We start from the raw sequence: 26,808 nt of genomic DNA, 5'->3' as shown, positions 1-26,808 counted from the left end.
AGGCTGTGTGGCTGCCCACCACATGCTGCTTATAATTATTTTTGGGTTGCCATGAAAGCGGTCAAAGATATGGTGATTTTTGCCTGCATATGTTGATTAATGGGGTTTTTTTGGCATGGATAGGCAAATTCATGAAAACTGATTTTGGAGATACAGAGGAATCATTGTATCTCAGCGCACGCTCTGGGAATCCAGCCTTGCACCTTGATGTTTGAATGGCTCAGCTAACTATTCATTCCCTTAATCAACAGCATAATTGGGGGATGTTAACTCATTCCTCTCTCCCTCTCCCCACTCCAAGGCCCCATCTCTATTTCCAGCACAGAGAATGGGGCAAATGACTTCCTTCTGTGTTAAAACCATTCACCAATCCTACTCTTTGGAACTCGTGACAAGTTTGTGAACTGGTTTTAACTCAAGCTTAATATAAACCCAGGAACATGCATTCGCTTTCATTCTATGAATAGCAGAAAGTATTAGAAAGAGGTTGATGAGGGAAGGATGGATGGAGGAAAGGCCGTTGATGAAGGCAGCAAGGAAGGCAGGGGTGAGTAAGGAGAAAGAGAGAGAAGAGAGGCAAAGGAGAAAATTGATGGAGTAAATAAAGCAATGATAAGAAACGCTGTGGGGTCGTTTAGCTGGAAATATTGGATCTTGGGGAGATGCCAAATGGCGTCATTGCTGTCACTGCACAACAGCAGCTCAGCATCAAAAGACAACTCTGTGCCAGATTATAAAACATTAGTTCAGCCTACATCTCCTTACTCCCATGTACAAAAGTAATCTTTCACAAAAACATGTACTTAACTCATACCTAAAACTATTTATCACTTAAAAAAAGTAAGAATAACAATTACCATAACGATTGTTTATTTATAGCCAACCTATTTATTGAAAAGCCAGAGTTCCCACCAGATAATACTGGGTCCCACCCAACCTTGTCAGCACTGCAATCTATCAGTGAACAGCCTGATCAACAAACAACAGTCTCACAGAAGTGTCTGCTGCTTCAAAAAGCAAAATATTGATCTATTTTGCTTCCTCTGCAGAGACTTGTCAGAGAGTAACCCATTCGCAGGCCTCTGACAACAGCCAGCACAATGCTCCATATTATCCTCTCTGGTAAATGTCCATGTCTCTTCAAAGCAGCAAAAGCTAAGATCAGCGAGACAGAAATGTGCCAGATCTTGTATTTTTCACAGCTGATGTATTATCACCTCGAGATTCCCTGCACCAACCCTCAACTCTACTGATGACAGCCTATAATGAGATGATACTCCCTGACAGATATCACATAATTATCTTCTAAAATGTCTCCTGGAAGCAGCAATCAATGAAAAGTATTGCAAGCCAAGTTACTTAGAAACTACAACTCAAACAGGCCATTCACCATAAATCAGTCCATGCAACATCGTTTGCACTCTATTCGAATCACCTCCCACCATTGCACAGTATAATTAAAAGCAAAATACTGCAAATGCTGGAAACCTAAAATGTGCACAAAAACGGGTGAAACACCTCAGCAGGACTGACAGCTGAGACAGAAACAGGGTTGAAACAGTCCAGTATGACTCTTCCTTGAAAGTGAGAAAGGTAGCTACTTCTACCAGCATCATCCTTCTCAGAAACTCATCTTTTTCCCCCTCAAGTAATCTATAATACTAAACTAAATTACTCCCTGTGTGGTGAGTTTTACAGTTTCACTGCTTTGTAAGTAAACAGGTTTCTTCCATTTCTCTCTCTCAGCTTTTGCTGAACATCTTGTTTTAATAACTGAGAAAAAGCAAAACCAGCAGAGTAGAAGTGGCTCCACGAGTAATCTGCTGAATTCCTTTCAAAGTTGATTTCTCTCTATTAGGTCACCCCTCAAATGTCTCTTTTGAAAAGAAGGGTCAGAACCTACAACCTTCCCTAATGGCTATAACTTCACAGTTCTGCTGTTGTCCTTCTACATCTCTTGAATGCATCCACTTCAGTGTCTCTATATTCTTAAAATACACAAGCCAAAAATGTGCAAGGAATTCCAAGTGTGGTCTCCACAAGGTTTGTTCCAAGTTTAGCATAACCACTCCACTTATCTATTCTATCCTAGAAATAAAACTAAGTGGAGCTTGGTTTGTTTTTGTTATTTAATTGACAAGCCTTGTAAGCTTTAACTGAAATGAAATGAATGAGGCATTAATTTGGTAACTGTATTTTGAAATTAAGTCAAACAGGAAGTCACAAAAACGTAAATGACAAATGGCAAATGAATGCTCCTCCTAAACTGAACGGCCCATATAGCTTAATAACAATAACTCACATCTTTATATGGCATCTTTATTGTAATAAAACATCACAAGACACCTCACAGGAGTACTGTCAAATAAATTTTGGCAGCACGGTTGCTCAGTGGTTAGCACTGCAGCCTCACAGCACCAGAAACTCGGGTTCAATTCCACCCTTGGGCAACTGTGTGGAGTTTGTACATTCTCCCAGTCTCTGTGTGGGTTCCCTCTGGATGCTCCGGTTTCTTCCCACAGTCCAAAGATGTGCAGCTTCAGTGGATTAGCCATGCTAAATTGCACATAGTGTTCAGGGACGTGTAGGCTAGGTGGGTAATAGGGGGATGGGTCTGGGTGGGATGCTCCGAGGGTCGCTGTGGACTTGTTGGGCCGAAGAGTCTGCTTCCACACTGTAGGGGATTCGATGGTCTATGGATCAAAATTTTACTCTAACCCACATAAGGAGATAACTAAACAACTAAAAGCGTGGTCAAAGAGCATAGGTTTAAAGAGAATCTTAAATGAGGAAAGAAAGGTTGAGATAGTTACTGAGAGAGTTCCAGAATGTAAGGCTCTGCAACTACGGCTGATCATCTAGCTCAATGCCAGTTTTCCTGCACCATCTCCATATCCTTCGATGTAGTTTGTACGTAGAAATTGACAAACTTTTGTCTTGAATGTATTCATTGACCAACCCTGCACAACTCCCCAGGATAGAGAATGACTAAGATTTGCCATTCGCTTTGAGTAAAAGGAACTTGTCCTGGTCTTAGTTATAAATGAGCTGTCAGTATATCTGACACCTTATCCCCAAGTGTTGGACCATTCTGTTAGACAAGAGAAAACATCCTTTCTTCTTGTAGCCTAACTGGCCCTTTAAAAGTTTTCTGAGAGATGATCTCATTGAAACTTATTCTCATCAATACTGGAGAATGTTTTATCCATGGAACATCTCCAGAAAGGTGGAGGAGTCAATGCAGGAAGAAAAAATGTGAACAAAAGCCATTTTAAACTGGTAGTTAACAGGGTTAACCAGCAAAAAGCCTGATCTTTCACTTACTGTCAAAGGCTTCAGTTAAATCATCCATATTTAACCTCTCCACCAGCAAAGGTCAATATGTCAAAAAAAAGGTCAAAGGCAATATGTACTATCCACAAGATGCACTGCAAAAATTCACTAAAGATCCTTACGCAGCACCTTCCAAACCCATGACCCTTCCATCTAGAAGGACAAGGACAGCAGATACATGGGAATGCCACCACCTGCAAGTTCCACTCAAAGCCACTTGCCATCCTGATTTGGAAATATATTGTCTTTGCCTGGTGCAGGAACAGTGCTCCAAAAGCTTGTGATTTCAAAACAACCTATTAGACTATAACCTGATGTCCTGTTACTTTTGCTTTTGTCCACCCAATCCAACAATGGCACCTCCACATCATGGAAATATTTCCATTTCATCACTGTCACAGGGTCAAAATCCTGGAATTCCTTCCGTGACAGCATTGGGGGTCAACCCACAGCAGGTGGACTGCAACGGTTCAAGAGGCAGCTCACCACCACCTTCTCAAGGGCAATGAGGGACGGGCAATAAATGCTGGCGCAGGTAGCAATGTCCAGATCCCTCGAACAAATAAGAAAAAATTGCAATGAAATGACAAGAACACTGAAATGCCTTCATTTTGCACTGTCACAAAAGAATAATGTACTCCAAAATGTCAAGGTGTGAAAAAACAAATGTTCTCACTTAATTTCTAGGGCAAGTAACAGTTGTACTCAATCTTCTGTGCTCAAAAGGTAGGGACATGACAGTTCCACTGTATCACAAGACCCCTAATGGCAAGGCTTAAACTGACTTTGGAGTGAGACTTATTAGTCCAAGCTGCCCTATTAACTCTACAATATGGTGTATATCCAGGATTCCTGCGGTGCAGTGGTACTGTCCCTACCTCTGAGTCAGGAAGCCTGAGCTCAAGTCCCACCTGCTACAGAGGTGTGTAATAAGATCTCTGAGCAGGTGAGTTGTAAAATGTTTACAGTGCACGTCCAGTCTTCACGTTATTTGCTTCGGGTGCTGCACACTTTCACACGCTCTTCCCTAACCTGGGTGTGACTAAGTTACTGAAGCAATTTCTGCAGTTTTCCCACAAAATATCTTCCAAATTCCTTTTCCCTCTTGCTGGTCGGCAATTCCCACCCTACTGTCCCAGCGTGAATGAGGGTATCAATTTAGTGACAACCATCAACCTGACTACCAATGACACCACTTGACAGCCCTTAAGTTTATGGGCCACTATATTGTCTGAACATTCTGAAAAAGCGGCATTTTTATCCAGAGAATTGTTATGTGGAAAAATACTATGCATCCTTCCAAATGCACACAATACTGCGTTTTTACACAGAAAAATTAATTTTGACATCATTTTTAAATATCTACATCATGCAGAAAACAAAGCTTCAGTAAACCATGAAAGCAGTACGACATTTAAGTTGAACAAGGCTACATTTCTCTCACAGGTACATTTACCTTTAAAGCTGACTGTTTCTAAATTTCCATTCGCGTCCAGCACTATGTTAAATTTTCGATCAGCAGAATTCTGTGTCACTTTTGTATCCAAAGAAATGGTATTCATTTTTTCATTTCCAAGAAAAATGTCTTCATTTTTGCCATTCGCTTCACTTCCTGATCCACTGCATTCCATTACACAGGAATCTTCCTCATCTACAGTTGAAGGTTTCCCATTTTGTTGAAACTGATCCTCAGAATCTGAAGAACTGTCCACCATATAATCAGCAGGTTCCTCCACTATGCTGAGCAACATTTCCTGGTTTTGGAGATGTGCAACAGTATCAGTTGGTTTGGATAGGTTCTCCAATGTCCTTCTGGCTTCTAGGGGCCCATCATCTTCATTATCTTCAGTTGTACATTCCATTGTCATCGATAACCAAGGTGGCTCTTTATCAGAGCTGCATTTGGATGACGATAACTCTTTAATGCACTCATTTTGAGAAGCTTCTTCCTTGAAATCCACTATTGATTGGACTTCCATTGGCACAACGTGATCTTCAAAGTTAGAATCTAATGCAGTTTCCAATAATGCATCGACCTGTTGGGACCACTGATCATCACAAAGACAGTCCACTTCTAACTCATCATCATTTAGCTCAGGTTCACTTTCAAATACATTTAAGTGTACCACTTCCGATGTACAGCAAGTTTGTTCATTTTCCTCAACATCACTCAGTGACTGCACCATATCTGACACTTCCTGATTCTGTACAAACTGTTCCACTGCAGCCATTTCACTGTTTACTCTTTTACATTTCTCATTGCAATTGAGAATCAAGTCTTGTGAATTTGAAAACATTTGGTCAGAAGAATCATTTTTGACCTCAAGGTGAGCTTCAGCATTAGTCATGCTGACATCAATATCTGCACTGGACTCATCTTTGCTCAACTCCATATCTAACTTCACTTCTGCAATCTCTTCAGGGAGTGGAGGACTTCCATTGTTCAGTTCTATTGCAGGACCATCTGTCGCCTGGGTAAATCCCTCTGTGGATCCACCATTATCACTCAAGACATTTTCATCAGTGACCAACTCAACACAGTTTTTGACGTTTTCTAGCTTATTTTCCACAATAGGAAGAGGCTCCACCTTTATGTCAAGATTTTTCTTGGAGTCTATTGTTTCACCATCAGAACTATCATCATTTACAATCAACATATTGTCCATCATCTCCCCTTGACAAGCATCTTTTTTGACAGCACACCCTTGATTGTGGGGTAAATCTTCAGATGGTCCTAAAGTTTCCACAGGAGCTTCATCACAGGACCCACTGCTACCACCACAGTCCCCATTAGATGTACTCTGCACAAGTACACTTTTTCTTGCTTTATTTTCAGACTCTACAATCAACACAGACTCCTCCTGTCGTCCTTCACACTCCTGGTTTGTGCATGTATCTTCACAACTGGCTGCTTTCTCCTCTAATTTTGTATCAATAATGCTGTCCTCGGTGATACCTTCTTGATTCTCAGAATTCATCCCCTCAGGACACGCATTAGTCACCTCTTCATCAGTTGGTGCCTCCTCTGGTAGGCAAGCTGAGTGCTTGGCGGGCATTTCAATCGGCATTTGTGTGATGGCGTTTCCAGTATTGACTTTACAACTCTCCTCAGTTCTTAAATTTTCAACACATTCACCAGGTTGTGGTAGTTCAGCCTGTGATGACTGATTGGATGGCATGGAAAGTGTATCCTATTCAAAGAAAGAAAGGAGAAAAGCAATGAATGGCTGTACTGTGTTGCAAAAAACATTGCTGTGTTGAGCTATGCTAGTGAACCAAGAATCTTTGAACAAGCTTATTTTTCACATTGGTACCAGCACAGTCTTGCTGAAGTCAATATGCTTCCCGTGGGACACTCGAGCTGTTTTCATTTCACAAAGGTACATTTGCTCAAAGCAGTTCCTTTGCTTTGCTTCACACCAATGTTAAAATTATAATCTAAAGTTAGAGATCGGATTTCAGGGAGTTTCAATTCTCTTTACTCAGAAATTGGGTCATTCTGATTCCAGGTCTATATTGCAGCTTTGGTGCAAGATAGCGAGGCCTTCAAACAGTGCCTTTATGAATACAGCATTAGTTCTTCACCCCAAACTATTCCCACTCCCAATTCTCCAGCCAGTGGCTCTATATTTCAACATGACCCTGTCTATACACAACTCAAGCTTAAAACAAAACCTATAGTGACCATTCTAAATTAGTTTGCAATTTTCATTCTTAACCTCTTCCACTTTTATAACTAACATTACAGTTTTATTCTAATATTACATATTTACTACTGAGCCATAATATAATCCTATTCAACCTGACACCAATCATAAAAATACAAAATGTGGTTCCAGTTAGAAAAGCACATCTGGTTGTTCTTAGCAATTAATTTGCCAATCTATAAATCTTAATAATATTGATAATTGTGACCAATTACCATAATCCTGAAACACACAACATAATTAGCATGGTCTAGGCACGTGAACCAACATCCCAATTGTGAAGATAGATTACAGTTGGACATCTGAAACCCATTAAATACAGCGCCATCTGTTTTGCTGCTTATTGCAACTGCAAACCTGTCCGTAGTTCTTGGTAATTATACCAGATCAGCATGTCAACATGACCAAAATAAGGACTTTAGAAGAGAAACAACGGGGTCAGTGGTAAACAATGAGCACAACAATATTACACTTGTTAAAAAATGCTTTTCCAGCCTTGGTGGTTCAGCTCACAAAAGGTACTGTGTTGTGTGGAAACTAATCAACCTTAACCGTCAGGTTTCAAATTTGATCATTAGGGTCTGTTGAGCTACCTCTCAGTCATATCTGCTTCAGCTGCTCTTAGATGAGCAAGAAGATGAAGGAAAAATTGAGGACCAGATGGTGGTAGTGTGGCAGGGGTGAATTATCAACACTCGAGTTGCAGAGAAGTGGTGGCCTAGTGGTATTATCGCTGGACTGTTAATCCAGAGACCCAGATAATGTTCTGGGTGCCTGGTTCAAATCCTGCCATGGCAGGATCTGAATTTACTGAAAAAAAATCTCAATTTCTTCACTAGTGCTGTGACTTTTGTACCAAATGCCATCTCAGTCGCCAAGTGAAATGCCAGCACAATCTTTGTTTAGCTTCATGTATTATGACCTTTAAACAGAAAAAGTGGCCAAGTTGGACCTCACTGAATTGTTACATCACAACAGTTGCATGATTAATTTTCACAGGTAAATGAATGATATTGAGAACATATTTTTAAGAAAGATTAAAGGTGTGGGTACTTGCAGGAAGTTCTGCAATTGTTTGCGGTTATCAGTTAATAGTTGCAGCTTTGTATCACACAGCTACCAAGGTGGTTAAAGGCAATATAGATAAGATACCTTGGGTTTTTTTCCAAACAACAATTCTGCTATTCCAATAAGTAGTTTCGGAAAAAACAAATTGGTTGCCCAGGCTTTTAACAATTTTGCCCTTCGTTTCTCTCAAACAAAATAGAACAATATCCAAGTTTTATGTTTTTGGATGAACGCTGTGTTATGTTTGACGCACTGTGTTACAGTCACCCTGTTAAAGACATTCTTTTCAGTCTTTCTATGGCAGAAATGACAGAATAAAGCTTTTGAAAACTGGTTCTTACCATTTCACATCTGTGAGACTGGATATATCTCTGCAGTTCACTGATGTTGTGTTCCACACTGTTGAGCTCTACTCCCTGGGGGTTATTGATGGTATACATGTAAACATTCAAGTGCCGTTGGTAGCGCACAGAACAGTCTTCCGAAGACACAATTGGTGTTACGTCCCCTGCTAATGCTGCATCAGGCTTCTGCCTAAAACAGAAAGAGCAGCAGTTAAACATGTCGAAATAATAAATTTTGCATGATTGGAGTAACTTTGAATAAGCCAGTTCATCAACGAAACAGGATGCAAGGTAGTTAAGACAAGCGAGATCAGACTCAGAGATTGCTGCTATGTACAGCTGCCTTCACCCCTCAATGTGACGGTGGGAGGTGCCGAACAAACACCAGCTGGTTCCGCTGAAGTTGCGATGTGGAAAGAAGATCAGAGGCGAATCATGAGCAAGCTGCTTCGGCACACCTCCTATGGGTTTCCTTCCATCCACTCAAAACACCGTCACGTGTTGAGACAACAGAATGGCTATAATGCAAGTGAAATACAGGTATTCACTTTGACCAATAAAAGTGACACTGAAACATTATTTTCAACTAGCTGTCCCACTCAATCCCTGGCATTTTAAATAGTCAAAGCCACTGGCCATAATTTGAGATCAGGGACAACAGACCAGACATGAGGTACAAAAAGCAAGCTTAGACCGATGGCAGCACTCAAGTCCTAGTGAGCAGCTGAGTATCCAATCTTCAGGCCTCCTTCCAACACTCTCACATTCTGAGTTGGTTATGTATGTTACCATTCCCTTTATCATTGTCAAGAGACATGGGCTTCACTGGCTGGGTGTCTCTCATTGCCCTTCAGGTACGGGTGGTGAGCTGTTTGCTCAAACCACCACACTCCAATCAGTTTAGGTCTACCGAAGGGGAATTCCAGGATTTGGAAGGAAAACCTGCAGGTTACCCATGTCCTTCTGAATGGTAGTGGTCGCAGGTTTCAAAGATGGTTTGGTGAATTCTTGCAGGGCGCTTTGTAAATGGTAAACACATTGCTACTGAGCATTCATGTTGGAGGGAGTGGATGCTCGTCGATCTGGTATCAATCAAACAGGTTTGTGTGTCTTGGATGGTGTCAAGCACTTGACTGCTATTGGAGCTCTACTTATCAGGGATTAGTGCCTGGTAAGCGGACAGAACTTGGGGAATCAGGAGCTGAGTTACCTGCTGCCGGATTCCTATCCTCTGGCCTGCTATTGTAACTACTGTATTTATAGAATTAGTCCAGCTTAGTCTCTACAAGACCATAAGCCATAGTTTGAGAAATAAGTCAGTCGGTCCATCAAGTCTACTCTATCATTAAATGAAATCACGGTTGATCTGATGATTCTCAAATCCACTTAGTGCCTTTGTTCCCATCACCGTTGACTCCCCTACCGATTAAAAACTTGTTGCCTGCAGCCTCGAACATAGATAGTCACCCAGCTTCAACAGCCCTCAGTAGTAAAGAATTCCAAAGTTTCTGATCAATAGCAATTCTCAGTATGCTGAATGCAGGGGATTCAATGATGATGATGAGGATTCAGTGATGATTGGATGTCAAGGCACAATAGCTAGTTTCTTGCTGGAGGTGGTCATTACCAGGCATTTGTGCAGTGCAAATGTGGCCTGCCCCTTGTCAGTACAAACCTGGATATTGTCCAGGTCTTGTTATAGCTGAACATGGACTGCTTCAGTGTCTGAGGAATCATAACTGGTGGTGAACACAGCACAATCATCAGAAAATACTTTGACTTCTGATCTTATGATGGAAGGAAGATCATCAATGAAGGAGATGAGGCTCAGAACGCTATCTTGAGGAACTGCTGCATAGATGTCATGGAGCTGAGATTACTGACCTCCAGCAAGCACAACCACCTTCCATTGCGCCAAACAGAACTCTAACCAATGTAGGAACTCACCCCACCCCCCCACCCCCCAATTCTCACCTGACTGTAGCTTTGCTAGAGCTCCTTGATGCCACTCTCAGGTAAATGTGATTTTGATGCCAAGGGCAGTTATTATCACCTCCCTTGTCAACATTGGGAAAAGGCTGTCATGGGGTCAGGAGGTGGTGAGCCCAGGCAGGATTCAAACAGAGCTCTCTACCTAGCAGCAACACGAATTACAATGGTTAAGGAAGAAGGTTCACATCATTTTCTGACAAAACATCAAGAGATTACATTTGGGCCTTGCCTGCAACCTTCACATTTTAAGAGTAAATCTATATTTTAAAAAAAGCCCAACCATAGGTCTCAATCATCAAAGCTAGACTGACGCTTTGAGGTAATGCTGCAACGTCAAAGGCTTTTACATGCAAGTGTTGAAGAGTGTTTGTCGGCCTGTTTACATGGACAAAAGAGGACTCCATAACATGATTCAAAGAGCAGAGAATTTTCCAGGTCACCACTCTTCTTCATGCAGCACCAACAAGAGCAGTTTCAAATTGATTGCTCACCTCCGTGGGAATTTTGTACAATACCAATCTGTGAAGGCACACTTGCTCAATCTTTTGCTTTCCTTGGAAAAACATCCCTGCTCCTCCTAGTTTTAAGGTACTGGCACACACCATTCTAAAACATTACCAAGGACAATAACACTGGTTGTAAAGGTACACCACACTCTTCTCTCTCTCTCTCACACACACACACACACACACACACACAGCAATTTTGGAAATTACTTTAAAACTCTTTCCAACTTATACTAACCACATTTTTAACACAATTTGAAGCAATTTGCTTGCTCCTGAAACCTATCTGCAAACTAATGAAAGGCACTTTTTGGGAACGCCCAATGTATAGAACATAAACATCTGGAAACTAATTGGTGCCTAATGCAGTGTTCTTCTTAAACAGATACTCCATTTCTATTAAGAGAGACTGCCCATTCCACTTGCCTGGCTCCCACCAGACTCTGCAAACAGTTACATCCAGGTCACTGAGCCCTTTTGTCAATAATGGCCAACTATGCATCAACACTTTTGAGTACATCATGTGGCTTTGGCAAATTTTGGGTGCAGTGAAGGATTTTCTATGAAGTGTATAATTCGTTGTGAAGCATATGCTGATACACTACAGATGGCGTACATGTGCAAACACCGTATCCCTAAATCTGTGCATTCAAAAAGTCAATTCAATAAGACAACTTAATGACAACCAGAGCCACTGTTGGCCATTGATTGACATTAGTGCAGTGAGTGTGTAGATATGGATCCAAATTGAAATCTCAACATGTTGCCAGTTCCTTGATCAAAATAATTTATCACAAGATTTGTTCAAATCAACCAAAAAGAAAAATCATGTTAAATTATTGCTGAGTTGAGAGCTTTAATTAACTGCTAAGCCAGAGTAGGGCTCACTGCAGTGTCTCTACTCTTCCATCCCAACCCTTTGGAAGGAGCATCCTGTTGTATCATTTAATGTTAGTCTGTAAGAGGTTAAAGCGAGATATGCACTAAAGGAGAACTGGGTGATACTGAAGATCACATCATTCTTTCAGAACGTACATCTGAATCCAATCTTAATCCATGGCATTGAAGTCTCCTTTGTGTATTTTATACTTACTTAAGTAAGGCTGGGCTTCTAAGGCCAAGTCTCTGGTCAACAGAAGCCTAAGGCACGCACAAAGCATAATTCGATCTTTGTACACAAGTACCCGAGCTATGGCTGACATGCAAATCGGAACAGGTACGGTAAGGGATCATTTCCTTCACAGGGCAGGGAAAAGGTGGAGGGGTGGGCTGTTGGGGAAAGAATCATTAAGGTCTTTACAAATCTCTAAATTAAACTAGCACTTAATGGATTCATGTCAGCAAAAGATTCACTAAATAATTGTTTCACATGGCACCAGGTTAAAAATAAGAATAAAAATTAGTAACAAATATTTTTAGAAAAATTTAAACCCTGCATTGTTATATTTTTAGCATAGCAAAATATATTTGTTCTTTCTGAAGTCAGTGGCATCAACAAGATTCAAATTATTGCCAACAGTTCTGCTTCAGCTTAGCAACTGTTCATCTTGATGGCCACTCTGGCGGGCAACAACACAAACCTGCATTTATGTAGCAACTTTGGTGTGCCAAACAATCCCCAAATTGCTTGACAGGGGATCTGAAATTCTAAGCCACAAAGAGGTCAGAAGTCAAATAAGCAAAGAAAGCAGTACCAGACAATGGGTTTCACTGGAACTCGTAGGTGACCAAATATTGGGTTAGAGACCAGGCATCAGGGAGAATTCTTCTACTTTCCTTCAGAGTAAAAAGTTGGATGTTTTCCATACAAATGAGGGGATGGATGAAGCCTCAGTTTAACATCTCAGCCAAAAATCAGAACTTCTGACACGGCAGCCCTCCCTCAGGTACTGCATTCGATTACCATTCTAAATATTTTGTTCCAGTCTATGGAGTGGGACTTGCATCCACAGCCTTCTGATTGTCTGTGTGGAGGTAGCACATTCTCCCCGTGTCTGTGTCAGTTTCCTCAGGATGCTCCGGTTTCCTCCCACGTTCAATGATGCGCGGGTTTGATGGACTGGCCATGCTAGATTGCTCCGTAGTGTCGAGAGTTGTGCAGGCTAGGTGGGTTAGCCAAGGGAAACGTGAGGTCATGGGGACAGGCTGGGGTGCTTTTTGGAGGGCTGATGCAGACTTGATGGGACAAATGGCCTCTATTTGTACAGTAGGGGTTCTATGATTCAGGTAAGAATTCAGCCAACTCAGTTAATGATGCAACAAATTTGCCCAGTAACCAACTCTACATTTAAAACAGGCTTCCATTAGACAAAGTGCCTTTGGCATGAACACTCATTAACTTGCTTATCTGTCACATACCCAAACGACCAAACATTTCACTGCTCTTTGTAAAACTTTGTTTGCATCGAACTGGCTGCAGTATTTGCCACACTTTAAAAGTAATTCATCAAAAGATGCTTTAGAGCATTTTTCATAATATAACTGGGGAATCTAAAGACAGTTACACTTCCCAATGCAGGACAAATAGGAGTAAAATAATCAGACTCCTCATGTACAGCAAACACCATAATAGGGTTAGAAATATACTGTGCAGTTGTGTCAGTATCTTAGATAAAAACAGATCAATATTTCAGATACACAAATGCAAAGCAAATGTGAAAGGGGGAAGAATATTGTAAGAAACTAAAATCAAGAAAAGACTATTTAGCTGCCAAACCACATTTTCTGGTATCCTAACATCCCCGTTCCATATATTTTAAACACAGTCCCCTTCACTGTTACCCCTTCTGGAAGACAGTTCCATGGATGGTTACTGGTTAAACTTTCTTTAAGTGATGGATCTGAATCTAATGTCCAACACCTTTTCTTTGAGAGCTCTGGAACCTTTAGGTTTGTACTCAGTTTTAAATGAATATCAATCTGACTTCACCAGGACTCTTGACAAAGAAACACGGCTCTATTGCTCATCCTGTTTCTAAAAATATTCGTTTTATGTCACCTTTTCTCTTTCTGGTCTTTGCAACCTGCTGTGTCATTGCAACGACCTTTTGTAATGTGATGACCATAACTGTATTTAATACATCAAATGCGATCTGATCAGTGCATTATTAAAGAAGCAACAAAATCCCATGAGATTTTTACCTCTACTGTAATATTATTTGGTTCAGCTTGTAAGCACACTCACCTAAACACACTCCACCTGGTGAAGGAGCAGCGCTCTGAAAGCTTATGATTTCAAATAAACCTGTTGGACTATAGCCTGGTGTCATGTGATTTCTGACTTTATTACTGAGACAGACAGAAGAGATCTCATGTAGAGACAGTAGGGAATTTCTCCACTGTCCAGATCAACAGTGGACCTCTCCAGGTCTGTACCATATTGGAAATTCACCTCATCTGTTGTCTGAGGGAGCCTCACTGTAAACTGCAAGAAGCTTGAAAAAGAAAACAATTGATGAGGTATACTTTGAAGAATCTGATAGTGGGCCATAAAATACAAACACAGGTTTGTTTGGTTACTCTGGTTTAGTATAGCATCTTTTCAAATGTTAACACATTTGCTCATATTTTCAGTTTTATTGTTACTTCTGCAACTGCAGATTTTGTCTCAGCCAGGTTCTTTCTCAGCAATATCCTCAACACTTCAAAAAACCACAGAAGATGCTTAGTGTGAAGCCAGCCAACTCTTGCGCTGCGCTTGTGGTTCAAACTTCCTCTGATGGCTGTTTCACCTGTCACCTGCACCAGAAACTAATGTAAGAACTCTTCACAAATGTGCAAACTCAATATATCAGAGTTCTCATCATGTAGTGCTACCTTACAATTCTGAAAGATCTCATTAACTTGCTGATTATACCTTGCACCTGTAGTTTGACACCAAATGTGCAGAGGGCTCTTAATAACAGTCTTGAAGAGAAACACATGCACCTTCCCTCCCCCATATAGACAAAGATACAAAACTATAATTAATACATTTGCTTGGAGATGGAATTGAAGGGATAAGGGATCAGCAGACACAATGACAACAGGAGAATTCTTTTCTCCCAAAGTTACTTGCTTAGAGCTGGTGGCATTAAATTTGCTTCAATTTCTAACAACTGTGGCACAGGTTTACTGTACAGGGCCAGAAAGCTGAAAAACCCCTTTGTGCAGATGAAATGGTGAGCAGCCATGCTCAGAAATGGAGAACACTCACTGGGTAAAAAGGTCCTGGAGATCATGGAAACCTCGCTGTGCTGCCAGATGAATGGGCGTCGCACCATCAAGGTTAGTGATACCAAGGGCCTCCTGTCCACCTGGTTGCCGCAGTAGGAATGAAGCTAGTCTGGACAAACCCAGGCGCGCTGCAAAATGCATCAAGGTTTCCCGTGGGATGGAACCTGAAAAAAACCAAACACGTACATGATCAGTACCAGTTTCACTTTGCTGTTGGTCCTAGATTAATGGATCAACCAGACGTATAAGTAACGTTGCATCTCATCGCACTTTCAAATGAATGAATTATTTCAAAATTGCAACATCTGTTTGTGCACAGCAAGATTCCACTAACATTAAACAAGAGAGAGACCAGAATTTAATTTTACTTTTTGGGTAGAATGCTCAGGAATGAGGAAGGTTGGCTAGAATACAGAGAGACCTTCCCTCCCCTCTTTGATTTGTCATACAAGGACCATCAAGTTTCCCTCCAGAATGGTAAGTGGGGTCTCCGTTTAACAAAAGCAGCATCAGCAACAGTGCAGCTCTACATCATGCGACTCTGCCTACATTATGTGCTCAAAACTGCAGCTGAGTTTAAAAGCTGAGATTCAGAGACAAGAGGCTAAAACAAAGCCACAGCACCGTTTAAGATTCAAATGCTTTCTACTCCAGAAGAAGACAATGTTGAAAGTGAACAAGGAATTATTTTAACAGGACAGCAAATGGCACATTGGGGAGGTGTTGCTTGCATCATCTCAGGAGTATATATTGCTTTCTTCTCCCTGTCTCCTGGAACATAAAAGAGATTGCCTGGGATAACAGCATTGTGTACACCAGCAAACCATTGCTACCTCAGTTCAATGGCTTTTCTTTACGTAACATTGAACAAACTAGTCAGAATGAAAACATGATGCCAACACACACACACACCCCTGTGACATGCAGCGACAATCCTGGCCGATTTTATTCCTCACTCATACCTTTCTCTACCCCTCAGCTGAGGTCTAATTTCAGGATCCTTTGTGCTGTTTGAGCCAAAGTCAGCTAATGCAATTCAGGAATCACAACGTTTAGTTTTTGGTCCATGTACTTTAACATTACAACTACATATTCCTCCATCCAAGAGGTGGATGGACTGAAGTTCAGAATGCTTATGAAACAAAAATTGCTGAAGAACACAGCAGGTCAGGCAGTATCCATGGAGAGAAAGCAAGCTAACAGTGAGTCACCCAAGACATTTTTCCATCCCCACCCCTGTCTGCTTTCCGGAGAGACCACTCTCTTCGTGACTCCCTTGTTCGCTCCACACTGCCCTCTAACCCCACCACACCCGGCACCTTCCCCTGCAACCGCAGGAAATGCCACACTTGTCCCCACACCTCCTCCCTCACCCCTATCCCAGGCCCCAAGATGACATTCCACATTAAGCAGATCTGCCAATGTGGTATACTGCATCCACTGTACCCGGTGTGGCTTCCTCTACATTGGGGAAACCAAGCGGAGGCTTGGAGACCGCTTTGCAGAACACCTCCGCTCAGTTCGCAACAAACTACTGCACCTCCCAGTCGCAAACCATTTCCACTCCCCCTCCCATTCTTTAGATGACATGTCCATCATGGGCCTCCTGCACTGCCACAATGATGCCACCCGAAGGTTGCAGGAACAGCAACTCATATTCCGCCTGGGAACCCTGCAGCCTCATGGTATCAATGTGGACTTCACCAGTTTCAAAATCTCCCCTTCCCCAACTGCATCCCTAAACCAGCCCAGTTCGTCCCCTCCCCTCACTGCACCACACAACCAGTCCAGCTCTTCCCCTCCACCCACTGCATCCCAAAACCAGTCCAACCTGTCTCTGCCTCCCTAACCTGTTCTTCCTCTCACCCATCCCTTCCTCCCACCCCAAGCCGCACCCCCATCTACCTACAAACCTCATCCCACCTCCTTGACCTGTCCGTCTTCCCTGGACGGACCTATCCCCTCCCTACCTCCCCATCTATACTCTCTCCACCTATCTTCTTTTCTCTCCATCTTCGGTCCGCCTCCCCCTCTCTCCCTATTTATTCCAGAACCCTCACTCCATCCCCCTCTCTGAAGGAGGGTCTAGGCCCGAAACGTCAGCTTTTGTGCTCCTGAGATGCTGCTTGGCCTGCTGTGTTCATCCAGCCTCACATTTTATTATTTTGGATTCTCCAGCATCTGCAGTTCCTATTATCTCTAACATTGAGTCCAGGTGGCTTTTCAGAGTCTAATGAAGAGCCATCTAGACTTGAAATGTTAGCTTGCTTTTTTCTCTCCTCCACCACCCCACCCCCCCACCCCAACCATGGATGCTGCCAAGCCTGCTGTGATCGCCAGCATTTGTTGTTTTCAGTACAGATTCCAGCATCTGCAGTAATTTGCTTCTGCAGAATGATTATGTCTAGTTTCAGCTCTGCCACTAACGTTAGGAACTCAGGTAGCTACACCAGAGCCTATTTAAATGAATAAACTGCTTGACAGCGTGCATTATCCCTTTGGGTAAGACTAAATGACCTGCCAGCCTTTGGTCAATGGAGAGAAGGGAGATTCAGAAAAATGTAAATCTTCCTTAAAAGGGGCTTCCTCTCTTTCTTTCCAAAAGATGAAGGTGCTAACACATACTAGGATAGAGCAAGCTCCACTGGTGCCAGCTATTTTCTGCTATCCCCCAAGACAGAAACAAAAATTAACATTTCAAGTCAATGATTTTTCATCAGCTCTGTTCTACATTGGTCAGTGAGACATGAGGTTGAATGTAGTATGCAACAAGCAACTTTAAAAAGATGACAGTAGTGGTTCAGGAAGGACTACAATCTATTTACACTTCAAGACCATACCTCTCCACAGTCAACTGGGTTTTCTGCATTGTTTTCTTACCTCCTCTAAGACAATTAGGGATAGGTAACAAATGTTGGCCTTACCAAAGATGTTCTCATTCCATGAAAGGATAAGCTAAATATATTTGCATCCCATGTACAAATATACAAACAATTATCAGATCAATTTCAACACAACTTTATATTTCATTAACAGTGGCAATTTCAATAGACTCCCAAATATACTGCCAAAGACTGAGCCTCCCTATTAAATCATTCAACCCATCTCTTTTGGCACAGTAAAAAGTACAGACCATACTTGTTATATATCCCTACTGCCCACATAGCGGCAATGGGCTTCGTCTGGGACAGGTATCGGAGACATTAGACAATCTTTGAGACAAACTTATAACCTTCAACACGTGGACAATTGATATTGAGCACACCAAAAATCAGGAAAATACCAGATTGGGAAGGCAGGGTTAAAGTTTGGTTTTACAGTATTGTTTTGAGAGACCAGGAACAGTGACAGTATCAGAAACTGCACAATCAGAGGTAAGAATTCAAACGGTTATGCTGAGATTGCAGAACTGGTGCACATCACATTTCCATACTTGCCATTAAATAGTGCAATGTGTCACAAGAGGACTGTATTGACATTTCAATTGCAATAATGTGGGAGTTAATCTGCTGTTCACGTAATCACTGCTAAATATTTAACCAAACATAAACATAAAGACGTAGGCTCCCTGCAACTTCACCAAACCCCTATTTTGAGTGCAACTATCATATGACAATCATAGCTGAGACAAAAAGTCAAGTGTTTTTGTGGGTTAGTTAATCCTCCCAAGGACAGACAGAAATCGCTCTGATTCACTGCTGCCATATCATGCTCTCAAATCAGTCAAAAATCAGATGTGGAATTTGCTTATTGCATAAAAGCATATGGCTGGATTAAATGCTCCTGTGTAAATGTTGGTCCGCACACAGAAAGGGGTAGATATGGACATGATTTTTTTTGTTTGTTTGATTTGACACGTTTGAGAAAAGTTGGAAGCAGGAAACCAAAATGGAACATTTCTAAAATGCAGAGCAATTGGAAAGAGGTGGTGCAGTGAATCTCGGGGATAGCCCAGCGTACCACAGTTGTGTCCTAACTGTCTCTTGTCCCAGAGTCAGTGATTCTTGTGGCAATGTGGCTCTACAAGCTTCTGAAGGCCTTTATTGCCTTGCAGGAGGCAGCATTCATGCAAGAGTTTCCACAGCAGTCACTGATACCGATGTCTACCAACTAAACTCAGACACATTCAGATATGTAAGTCCGTGGCATCGAATCTCAGCAGTGGGGTTTGGCACAAAACTGCTGGAGCAAAACATTTTACAGATCACTGGGAAAGCCAAATCAAATCCTGTTACTACTGGAATGAAGTGAAGACGGCTGCATTAACAAATTGATTAATGCAAGTATGGCCTTTGCAGAACAAATTTTCACGAAGCATCATCATTTGACCATACATAACTCTTCCCTTCAGAAGGCAGCTTCGTTTCCTGAAACTGAACATTCAACAATTGCATCAGAAACGACTGTCACTTGCAGCTCCACCGCCCTTACATAGGAAGGTTTTTCTACATGTTGATGAGACCTTGAATGACAAACTTCTTGTGATCAGCAACAAACTTGCCCTTTGTTCCATTGTATGGTCTTAATGTGAAGGAACACTGTTGATGTGCCTGACAATGCTGCATAATATTTGCAATATTTACGACAGGTCACACACAGCAATGAAATAAATTACTATATATCCATTGGTTGTGCTTGCTGATGGATCTTATAAATACAGGCCCAAAAAATATGGACTACCCTATGTTAGAGATAATGGGAACTGCAGATGCTGGAGAATCCAAGATAATAAAGTGTGAAGCTGGATGAACACAGCAGGCCAAGCAGCATCTCAGGAGCACAAAAGCTGACGTTTCAGGCCAAGACCCCTGATGAAGGGTCTAGGCCCGAAACGTCAGCTTTTGTGCTCCTGAGATGCTGCTTGGCCAGCTGTGTTCATCCAGCTTCACACTTTATTACCCTATGTTAGATTTAGTTTACTCTGCATGGCCACGCTTTGTTATGGTGCCAGCTAAGTAAATGGGATCCAATCCCCCTGCAGTTTAGCAGAATGAGAAGTTTCCACGCAATCACTTTAAAGATTGTGAGTGAGCTTCACAGATAAGATAGAGTGTCTGTTCCGCTGGCTGGGAAATCAAGGCGGCGGCAGCACTCTCTCAGTTTAAGGGGCCCATTATTTAGGTTCTGTTCTGAGGAAGTGTCACTCAACCCACAACATTTGCTTGGATTTCTTTCCACAGATGATGCCAGACCTGCTGAGCTTCTCTACAACTTCTAGTTTCATGTCTGATTTACAGCATCTGTAATACTTTCAGTTTTTACCTATTATCTAGGATTGAGATGAGGCAAAATTACTGAAAAGGGCTGTGAATCTTTACAACAGTGGTATAGATACACTAGTGACTATGTTTAAGGCTGATAAAGGCAGATTGTGTGATCTCTCAGGGAATCAGGTGATATGGGGAGGGGAAAATGGAGTAGAGGACCAAGATCAGATGTGGTCACATTGCATGGTGCACTAGGTGAGCTGAACTGAATGGTTTCAACCTTCTCTTATTTCTTACGTGGTTTTTAATGGCCATCAACATTCGAGGCTGTCTGGCAGCCGTCCAGTCCTGCATCAAGGATCCTGTTCCCACTTCACATAGACAAACATACAGAGGAAAGGCTACTTTCCTCCAGCAATGTTCAAGAAAACTCACTGCTCTATCATTCGCCAGTGACTGACTTTAACCAGCAACATGCTTTAGGCTTTAAAATAAACTGAAAGAATTGAATCGAATCGTTTATTGTCATGTGTATTCAACATAAAATATATTGAAAAGTGCATACCGTCACCAGGCATAGGTGCAATTCTCATAGACTTAAAAAGAAGTCAAGAATGATAACTTAGAGTGTCAAACTTTTCCTTCTCTGCTGTGACAGTCCAGCTCTGGGCTCCACCAGCCCACGCCATGCCAACGCTAGAGTTTGAAATCAAAACCTTCTCACCAAAACACACAAAATTCTTAAGGGCTCCAACAGGGTAGACATAGGGACATGAAGGGATCCAGGCCCTGGGGAAAGAGGGATTACAGCTATAGAGATGGAATGGAATTCATTCACTTAGATTAGAGGTCAATAGATTCCTCAAAACTAAAAATAATCAAGTGATATGGGGACTGTGCAGGAAAACAGCATTGAGGCAGAAGATCAGTCACAGTCTAATAAGAGCAGAGTGGGCAAGATGGGCCAAATGGTTTACTCCTGCTGCCATTCCTATGTTCTCAAAACAAAAACTTATAAAAATAGGACAGGTTTATCAACCTGTCTTTCTCAATGTAGATGCTGTAGCATTTTCTCCTCTTGTTACAGCACGTGGTTGCAATGTCGTACATCCAAGTGTCACGCTACAATGGAATTCCTGACCCAGTTGCTGATGAGATTCCCACTCAACTCCACAACTATGTGACATTTGGAGAAAGGCAATGCATTATCGCACACCAGTCTACAGAAACAAAGAACAAGGCAAGTTTCACCAAAGATTAATCATATTCTGTTTCTTTTGTAATCTAGGAATCCAGTTAACTATTCTGAAACAAGACCCATTTAGACTTGAAAATGTGGGTAACCCTAACAGAGCTCTCAATATTATCTTCTAACATTACTTTGATATAAGATTTTCCACATTGTGAATTCTGTGATAAGTGTTTGAGTCTTGCCAGTATGGATCAGTACCACCAACGATCAATGCGTACCTATTGCCCAACTGTACCACTGTTCTCTGGTGCCACGTGGTAGGAATAAAATTGAGGAGGGTCATGAGCTTGCAAACTGTCTGTGATTATCCCCCTCACCCCTACCACACAACTCCTTTTGCAAACATACAAGGAAAGAGAGCCACACTGCATTCCATAGGCACAGCTTTAGGCACATGGAGCATCTGTTCAGTAAAAAGGTCATTGATGAAAAGCGAGCAGGGTAATGTGGCAACTGCACTCCCTCAATGTGTTTTAAATTAGAAGTCACACAGGACAAGGTTAAAGTCCAACCGGTTTATTTGAAATCACAAGCTTTTAGAGCACTGCTACTTCATAATGTGAGGTGAAGAAGGCACAGCGCCCCGAAAGCTTGTGATTTCAAATAAACCGGTTGGACCATGACCTGGTGTTATGACTTCTGAATTTGTCCACTACAGTCCTACACAATTACCTCCACATCACGACAACACGTCTTGAAGCTTCTTTTTCTAATGCAAAACTGCAGTTGCCACCTCTTAAGCTGGGTACAGTCTGTGTGCATCATTTTGCCCATGACATCCACAAGAACAGAAAAGAATTAATTCAGATACACCAATAATCTGATCTTTTGTGCAGGAACTAGGGACGCCTGGGGTGTTTTGCCTTGCAACACGGAAATTAATCTTTAGATCTTCATCACAACTCTTAAAAAGCCTGCAGTGGTCCGGACCTCTAAGGCAACATCAGCACAACTGGAAGAGCTGTTGATGAACTTGTGCACGTTTAGCTTATGAGACAGTAGGAACTGCAGATGCTGGAGAGCCTGAGATAACAAGGTGTAGAGCTGGATGAACACAGCAGGCCAAGCAGCATCAGAGGAGCAGGAAAGCTGATGTTTCGGGCCCAGACCCTTCTTCAGAAAATGCACTGTATCCACATACACTGTATCTTTGTTGGAAAAATCAAATATCTTACATAGTGTCACAATGAAGATTTCCCTTTAGCGTCAGCTTTGCAATCATGGGTAAGAAAAATAGTATATTTGAAAAGCAATATTAACTTATTCAATGCCTATAAATGGATGGGTTAGATAAGTACAGCTGACTTTTCCACCGAAGCGACAGTACATGTGGGTTTCAGCACAGGAGTTCAAAACTCATACCTCCACTGATGTGATTTTTGCCATCTCAACCAAACATGCTTGGTGGTTTGCTGCAACCTTCAATTCTTATCTTTTGCTGCTTCTGAGATCTTACCAAAAGGTGAAAAAAAGTGTTGACCTGTTCACCTACGTGACCCTTCAATAAGTGATTGATTGAATGGAAACTGTATTTTGGTCATAATGAGGACAAGAGATGCCATCTTGAAAAGCAAGCTTTAAAACAACAGATAACAAACTGTGAAGCTGGATGAACACAGCAGGCCAAGCAGCATCTCAGGAGCACAAAAGCTGACGTTTCGGGCCTAGACCCTTCATCAGAGAGGGGGATGAGGGGAGGATTCTGAAATAAATAGGGAGCGGGGGAGGCGGACCTTTGGATATAATTGGAGGGTTTTTTCTGTATAAGTGTAACTTGTTTGAATGTTATTTCAAAAACCTTTTGATGGGCTATTTCTTTGCTTACCACATTGGCTCTGTCTTTAAACATATTAACTGTTTCAGAAAAAAGTAGTTTCTGAAGAAGGGTCCCTACCAAAAACATCAACTTTCCTGCTCCTCTGATGTTATCTGACTTGCCGAGTTCCTCCAGTTCCACACAGTTGTCAGAAAAAACTGGACGTGGCTGAGTTACTGACGAAGGTTATACTTGTAGAAAGGTGTAGGACAGATGAGCCAGTACATTCATTTCTCCTTCCCCAAACTTCCCCAAAGAGTCTTGCATTCTTGTCATGAACTTCATGTACTATTGCATCCATTGACCTTGCAAAGTTTCAAGAGAGCTATTTATTTAAAATCAACCAAAAAGTGATAACCATAACCATTTGTATTATTATGGTGCCTTGAGTATTTTGTCTATTTTGGGAAAGAACGGCTGTACTTATCTAACCTGTCCGTTATAGGCATGTGATCAAGTTAACATTGCTTTTGAATGTTCTTTTTTTCTTATCAATAATTGTAAAGCTGATGCTAAAGAGAGATTTTAAATTATGGCAGTTTCTTAAACTGGCAGTTTGTCAGCTTCACAGAATTTAGACTGACTGGCCAATGGATTTTGAAGGTGGCATCATTTCAGCTGAAGGAATGTTCTCTTCATGCATTCTTCTGTCATTAATATATGAATGCCATTCCTGGCTGCACACGTTTTACTTTCCAGCAGAAACTCAGGGCAAATTGAGCCACTTATGGACTCAAAAGAGTAATGCAGGGAACCGTGATGATTAACCGTCTATTTTCACCAAGTAGCTGGGGGTGGAGAGAGCCTATATCCAACTCTGTAACAGATACAAGGGTAGCATTGTTCAACATTTCAAAGCAGATGTTCATCAAAACTTGTAACAATTAACTCTTGAATTTTTAACCCACTGGGCAATTCAGAGGCATTTCCGCATAAATGCTTGCAACATACACACATGTAGACACAACGCTGCATGGGCTCTCCATCACTTATTGCAATCACTTCAATAATGTCAAATTAATTCATTACCAAATCTACATACAAATAAACATAGCACATTTGAGACAATTGATTGTATTTTGAGGAGAACATTGTAATATTCAAGTTGCTGAATTGGACAAATGCTAAGCACCAATATATTGCATGTTAAATCTCAGGGCTATTAAAGATCAACATGACTTTCCACCATGACCATATAGAAGAGAATCATTTAGACTTAGAATTTTACAGTACAGGAGGTCATTCTACCCATCGTGGCTGTACTGGCTCCTGAAAGAACTACTCAGCCAAGCCCACGCTCCAACCCTATCGCTGAAGCCCTCGAACTTCACTACTTTCAAAAAGACATCCAGCTCTCTTTCAAAACCACCTACGGAATTGGTCTCCATCACTCTACCAGGCAGCATATTCCAAATCCTAACAACTCTGAGTAAAGGTGTTTCTCCTCATCTTATTCCGACCTCGTGTGATCACAATCTGAAATTGCGAACCCTAGTTACTGACTGTTTCTGTTTACATTTCTCAAGGGTACACTGTCGTTGTTCTAGGATAACTTTCAGATTCAAAGTAGAGCTTGAAAAGCAATTTCTCTTTGAAATGTAGGAAATTGTTCAAGGGAGAATGTTTCAGGACTGTCAGGAGAACAACAGCACCAGCATTCTTTTTGAGCACCACAGTACGAGCAGAACAGTTCCAGTTGTGTTTAACCCTCCACCCTGCACGCCACAATCCACAAAGTGCATCGGCTCAAATCACACCAGAGACCAAGCCATCAATTTTGCACTTACAGCCTGAAATTTCACAGAATTTTCATAGAATCTCTAACAGTGTAGAAACATGCGCTTTGGCCCAACAAGTCCACACTGGCCCTCAGAGCATCCCACCCAGACTCATCCCCTTATAACCCACCTAATTTACATATCCCTGAACATTACAGGCAATCTAGCACGGCCAATCCACCTAGCCTGCATATCTTTGGACTGTGGGAAGAAACTGGAGCACGTGGAGGAAACCCACACAGACTCAGGGAGAACATGCAAACTCCACACAGTCGCTCGGGTGTGGAATCGAACCTGGGTTCCTGGCACTTTGAGGCAGCAGTGTTAACCACTGAGCCACTGTGTTGATCTTGCCCAGAAATACTTCATACAGGTGCAAAAGCAGGAACTATTTTGTACAATCTCTTTCATCCTAACTTAACATAAAACAATGCACAAAAAATCCGACTGCACACACTCTGGTGTCTTTGATGAAACAATAGATTTGTCAGGGTAGGTGTGGAAATGTTGTTTCCCTTTGTGGGAAGACTCCAGGACCAGAGGGCATAATCTCAGTATAAGGTGTCATATATTTCGGTCAGAAATGAGAAGAAATTTCTTCTCTCTGAGGGTAGGTGAATCTGTGGAATTCTTTAATGCAGAGAGCTGTGGACTTGAGTCAATAAGTATTTTCAACACTGAGACAGAGAGATTTTTAATCAGTAAGGGAATTGAGGGTTATGGGGGGAAAGACAGGAAAGTATTGTTGAGGATTACAATGATTTCATTGAATGACAGAGCAGACTCGATGGGATGAATGCTCTCGCAATCTTACGGTCTACCACCACCTTCTAAACCATCAGCTTCTACCATCCAAGAGAACAAGTTTTAGAACATAGAACATTACAGCACAGTACAGGCCCTTCGGCCCTCGATGTTGTGCTGACCTGTCACACCAATCTCAAGCCCATCTAACATACACTATTCCATGTACGTCCATATGCTTATCCAATGACGACTTAAACGTACCTAAAGTTGGCGAATCTACTACCGTTGCAGGCAAAGCGTTCCATTCCCTTACTACTCTGAGTAAGGAAACTACCTCTGACATCTGTCCTATATCTTTCACCCCTCAATTTAAAGCTATGCCCCCTCGTGCTCGCCATCACCATCCTAGGAAAAAGGCTCTCCCTATCCACCCTATCTAACCCTCTGATTATATTATATGTTTCAATTAGGTCACCTCTCAACCTTCTTCTCTCTAATGAAAACAGCCTCAAGTCCCTCAGCCTTTTCTCATAAGAGCTTCCCTCCATACCAGGCAACATCCTAGTAAATCTCCTCTGCACCCTTTCCAAAGCTTCCACATCCTTCTTATAATGCAGTGACCAGAACTGAACACAATACTCCAAGTGCAGCCGCACCAGAGTTTTGTACAGCTTCACCATAACCTCTTGGTTCCGGAACTCGATCCCTCTATTAAAAGCTAAAACACTGTACGCCTTCTTAACAGCCCTGTCAACCTGGGTGGCAACTTTCAAGGATCTGTGTACATGGACACCAAGATCTCTCTGCTCATCTACACTACTAAGAATCTTACCATTAGCCCAG

General features: G+C 41.9%; 1 protein-coding gene across 1 annotated transcript in view; it reads right to left on the bottom strand.

The window, feature by feature from the left end:
* LOC125467172 (A-kinase anchor protein 13-like) overlaps positions 1–26,808 on the bottom strand; it is a 335,592-nt gene that overhangs the window by 230,105 nt on the left and 78,679 nt on the right. The window contains exons 5-7 of the mRNA XM_048562633.2: positions 15,146–15,329; positions 8,450–8,642; positions 4,790–6,524 (exon numbers count right to left, since the gene is read on the bottom strand). Of these exons, the coding sequence (XP_048418590.2) occupies positions 4,790–6,524; positions 8,450–8,642; positions 15,146–15,329 (2,112 nt within the window). The remainder of the gene's footprint in view (positions 1–4,789; positions 6,525–8,449; positions 8,643–15,145; positions 15,330–26,808) is intronic.

This window comes from Stegostoma tigrinum, chromosome 33, assembly GCF_030684315.1.
Source record: "Stegostoma tigrinum isolate sSteTig4 chromosome 33, sSteTig4.hap1, whole genome shotgun sequence".
Taxonomy (NCBI): Eukaryota; Metazoa; Chordata; class Chondrichthyes; order Orectolobiformes; family Stegostomatidae; genus Stegostoma; species Stegostoma tigrinum.
Note: the sequence above shows the minus strand (reverse complement) of the source record. Positions and strands in the feature narration are given on the sequence as shown.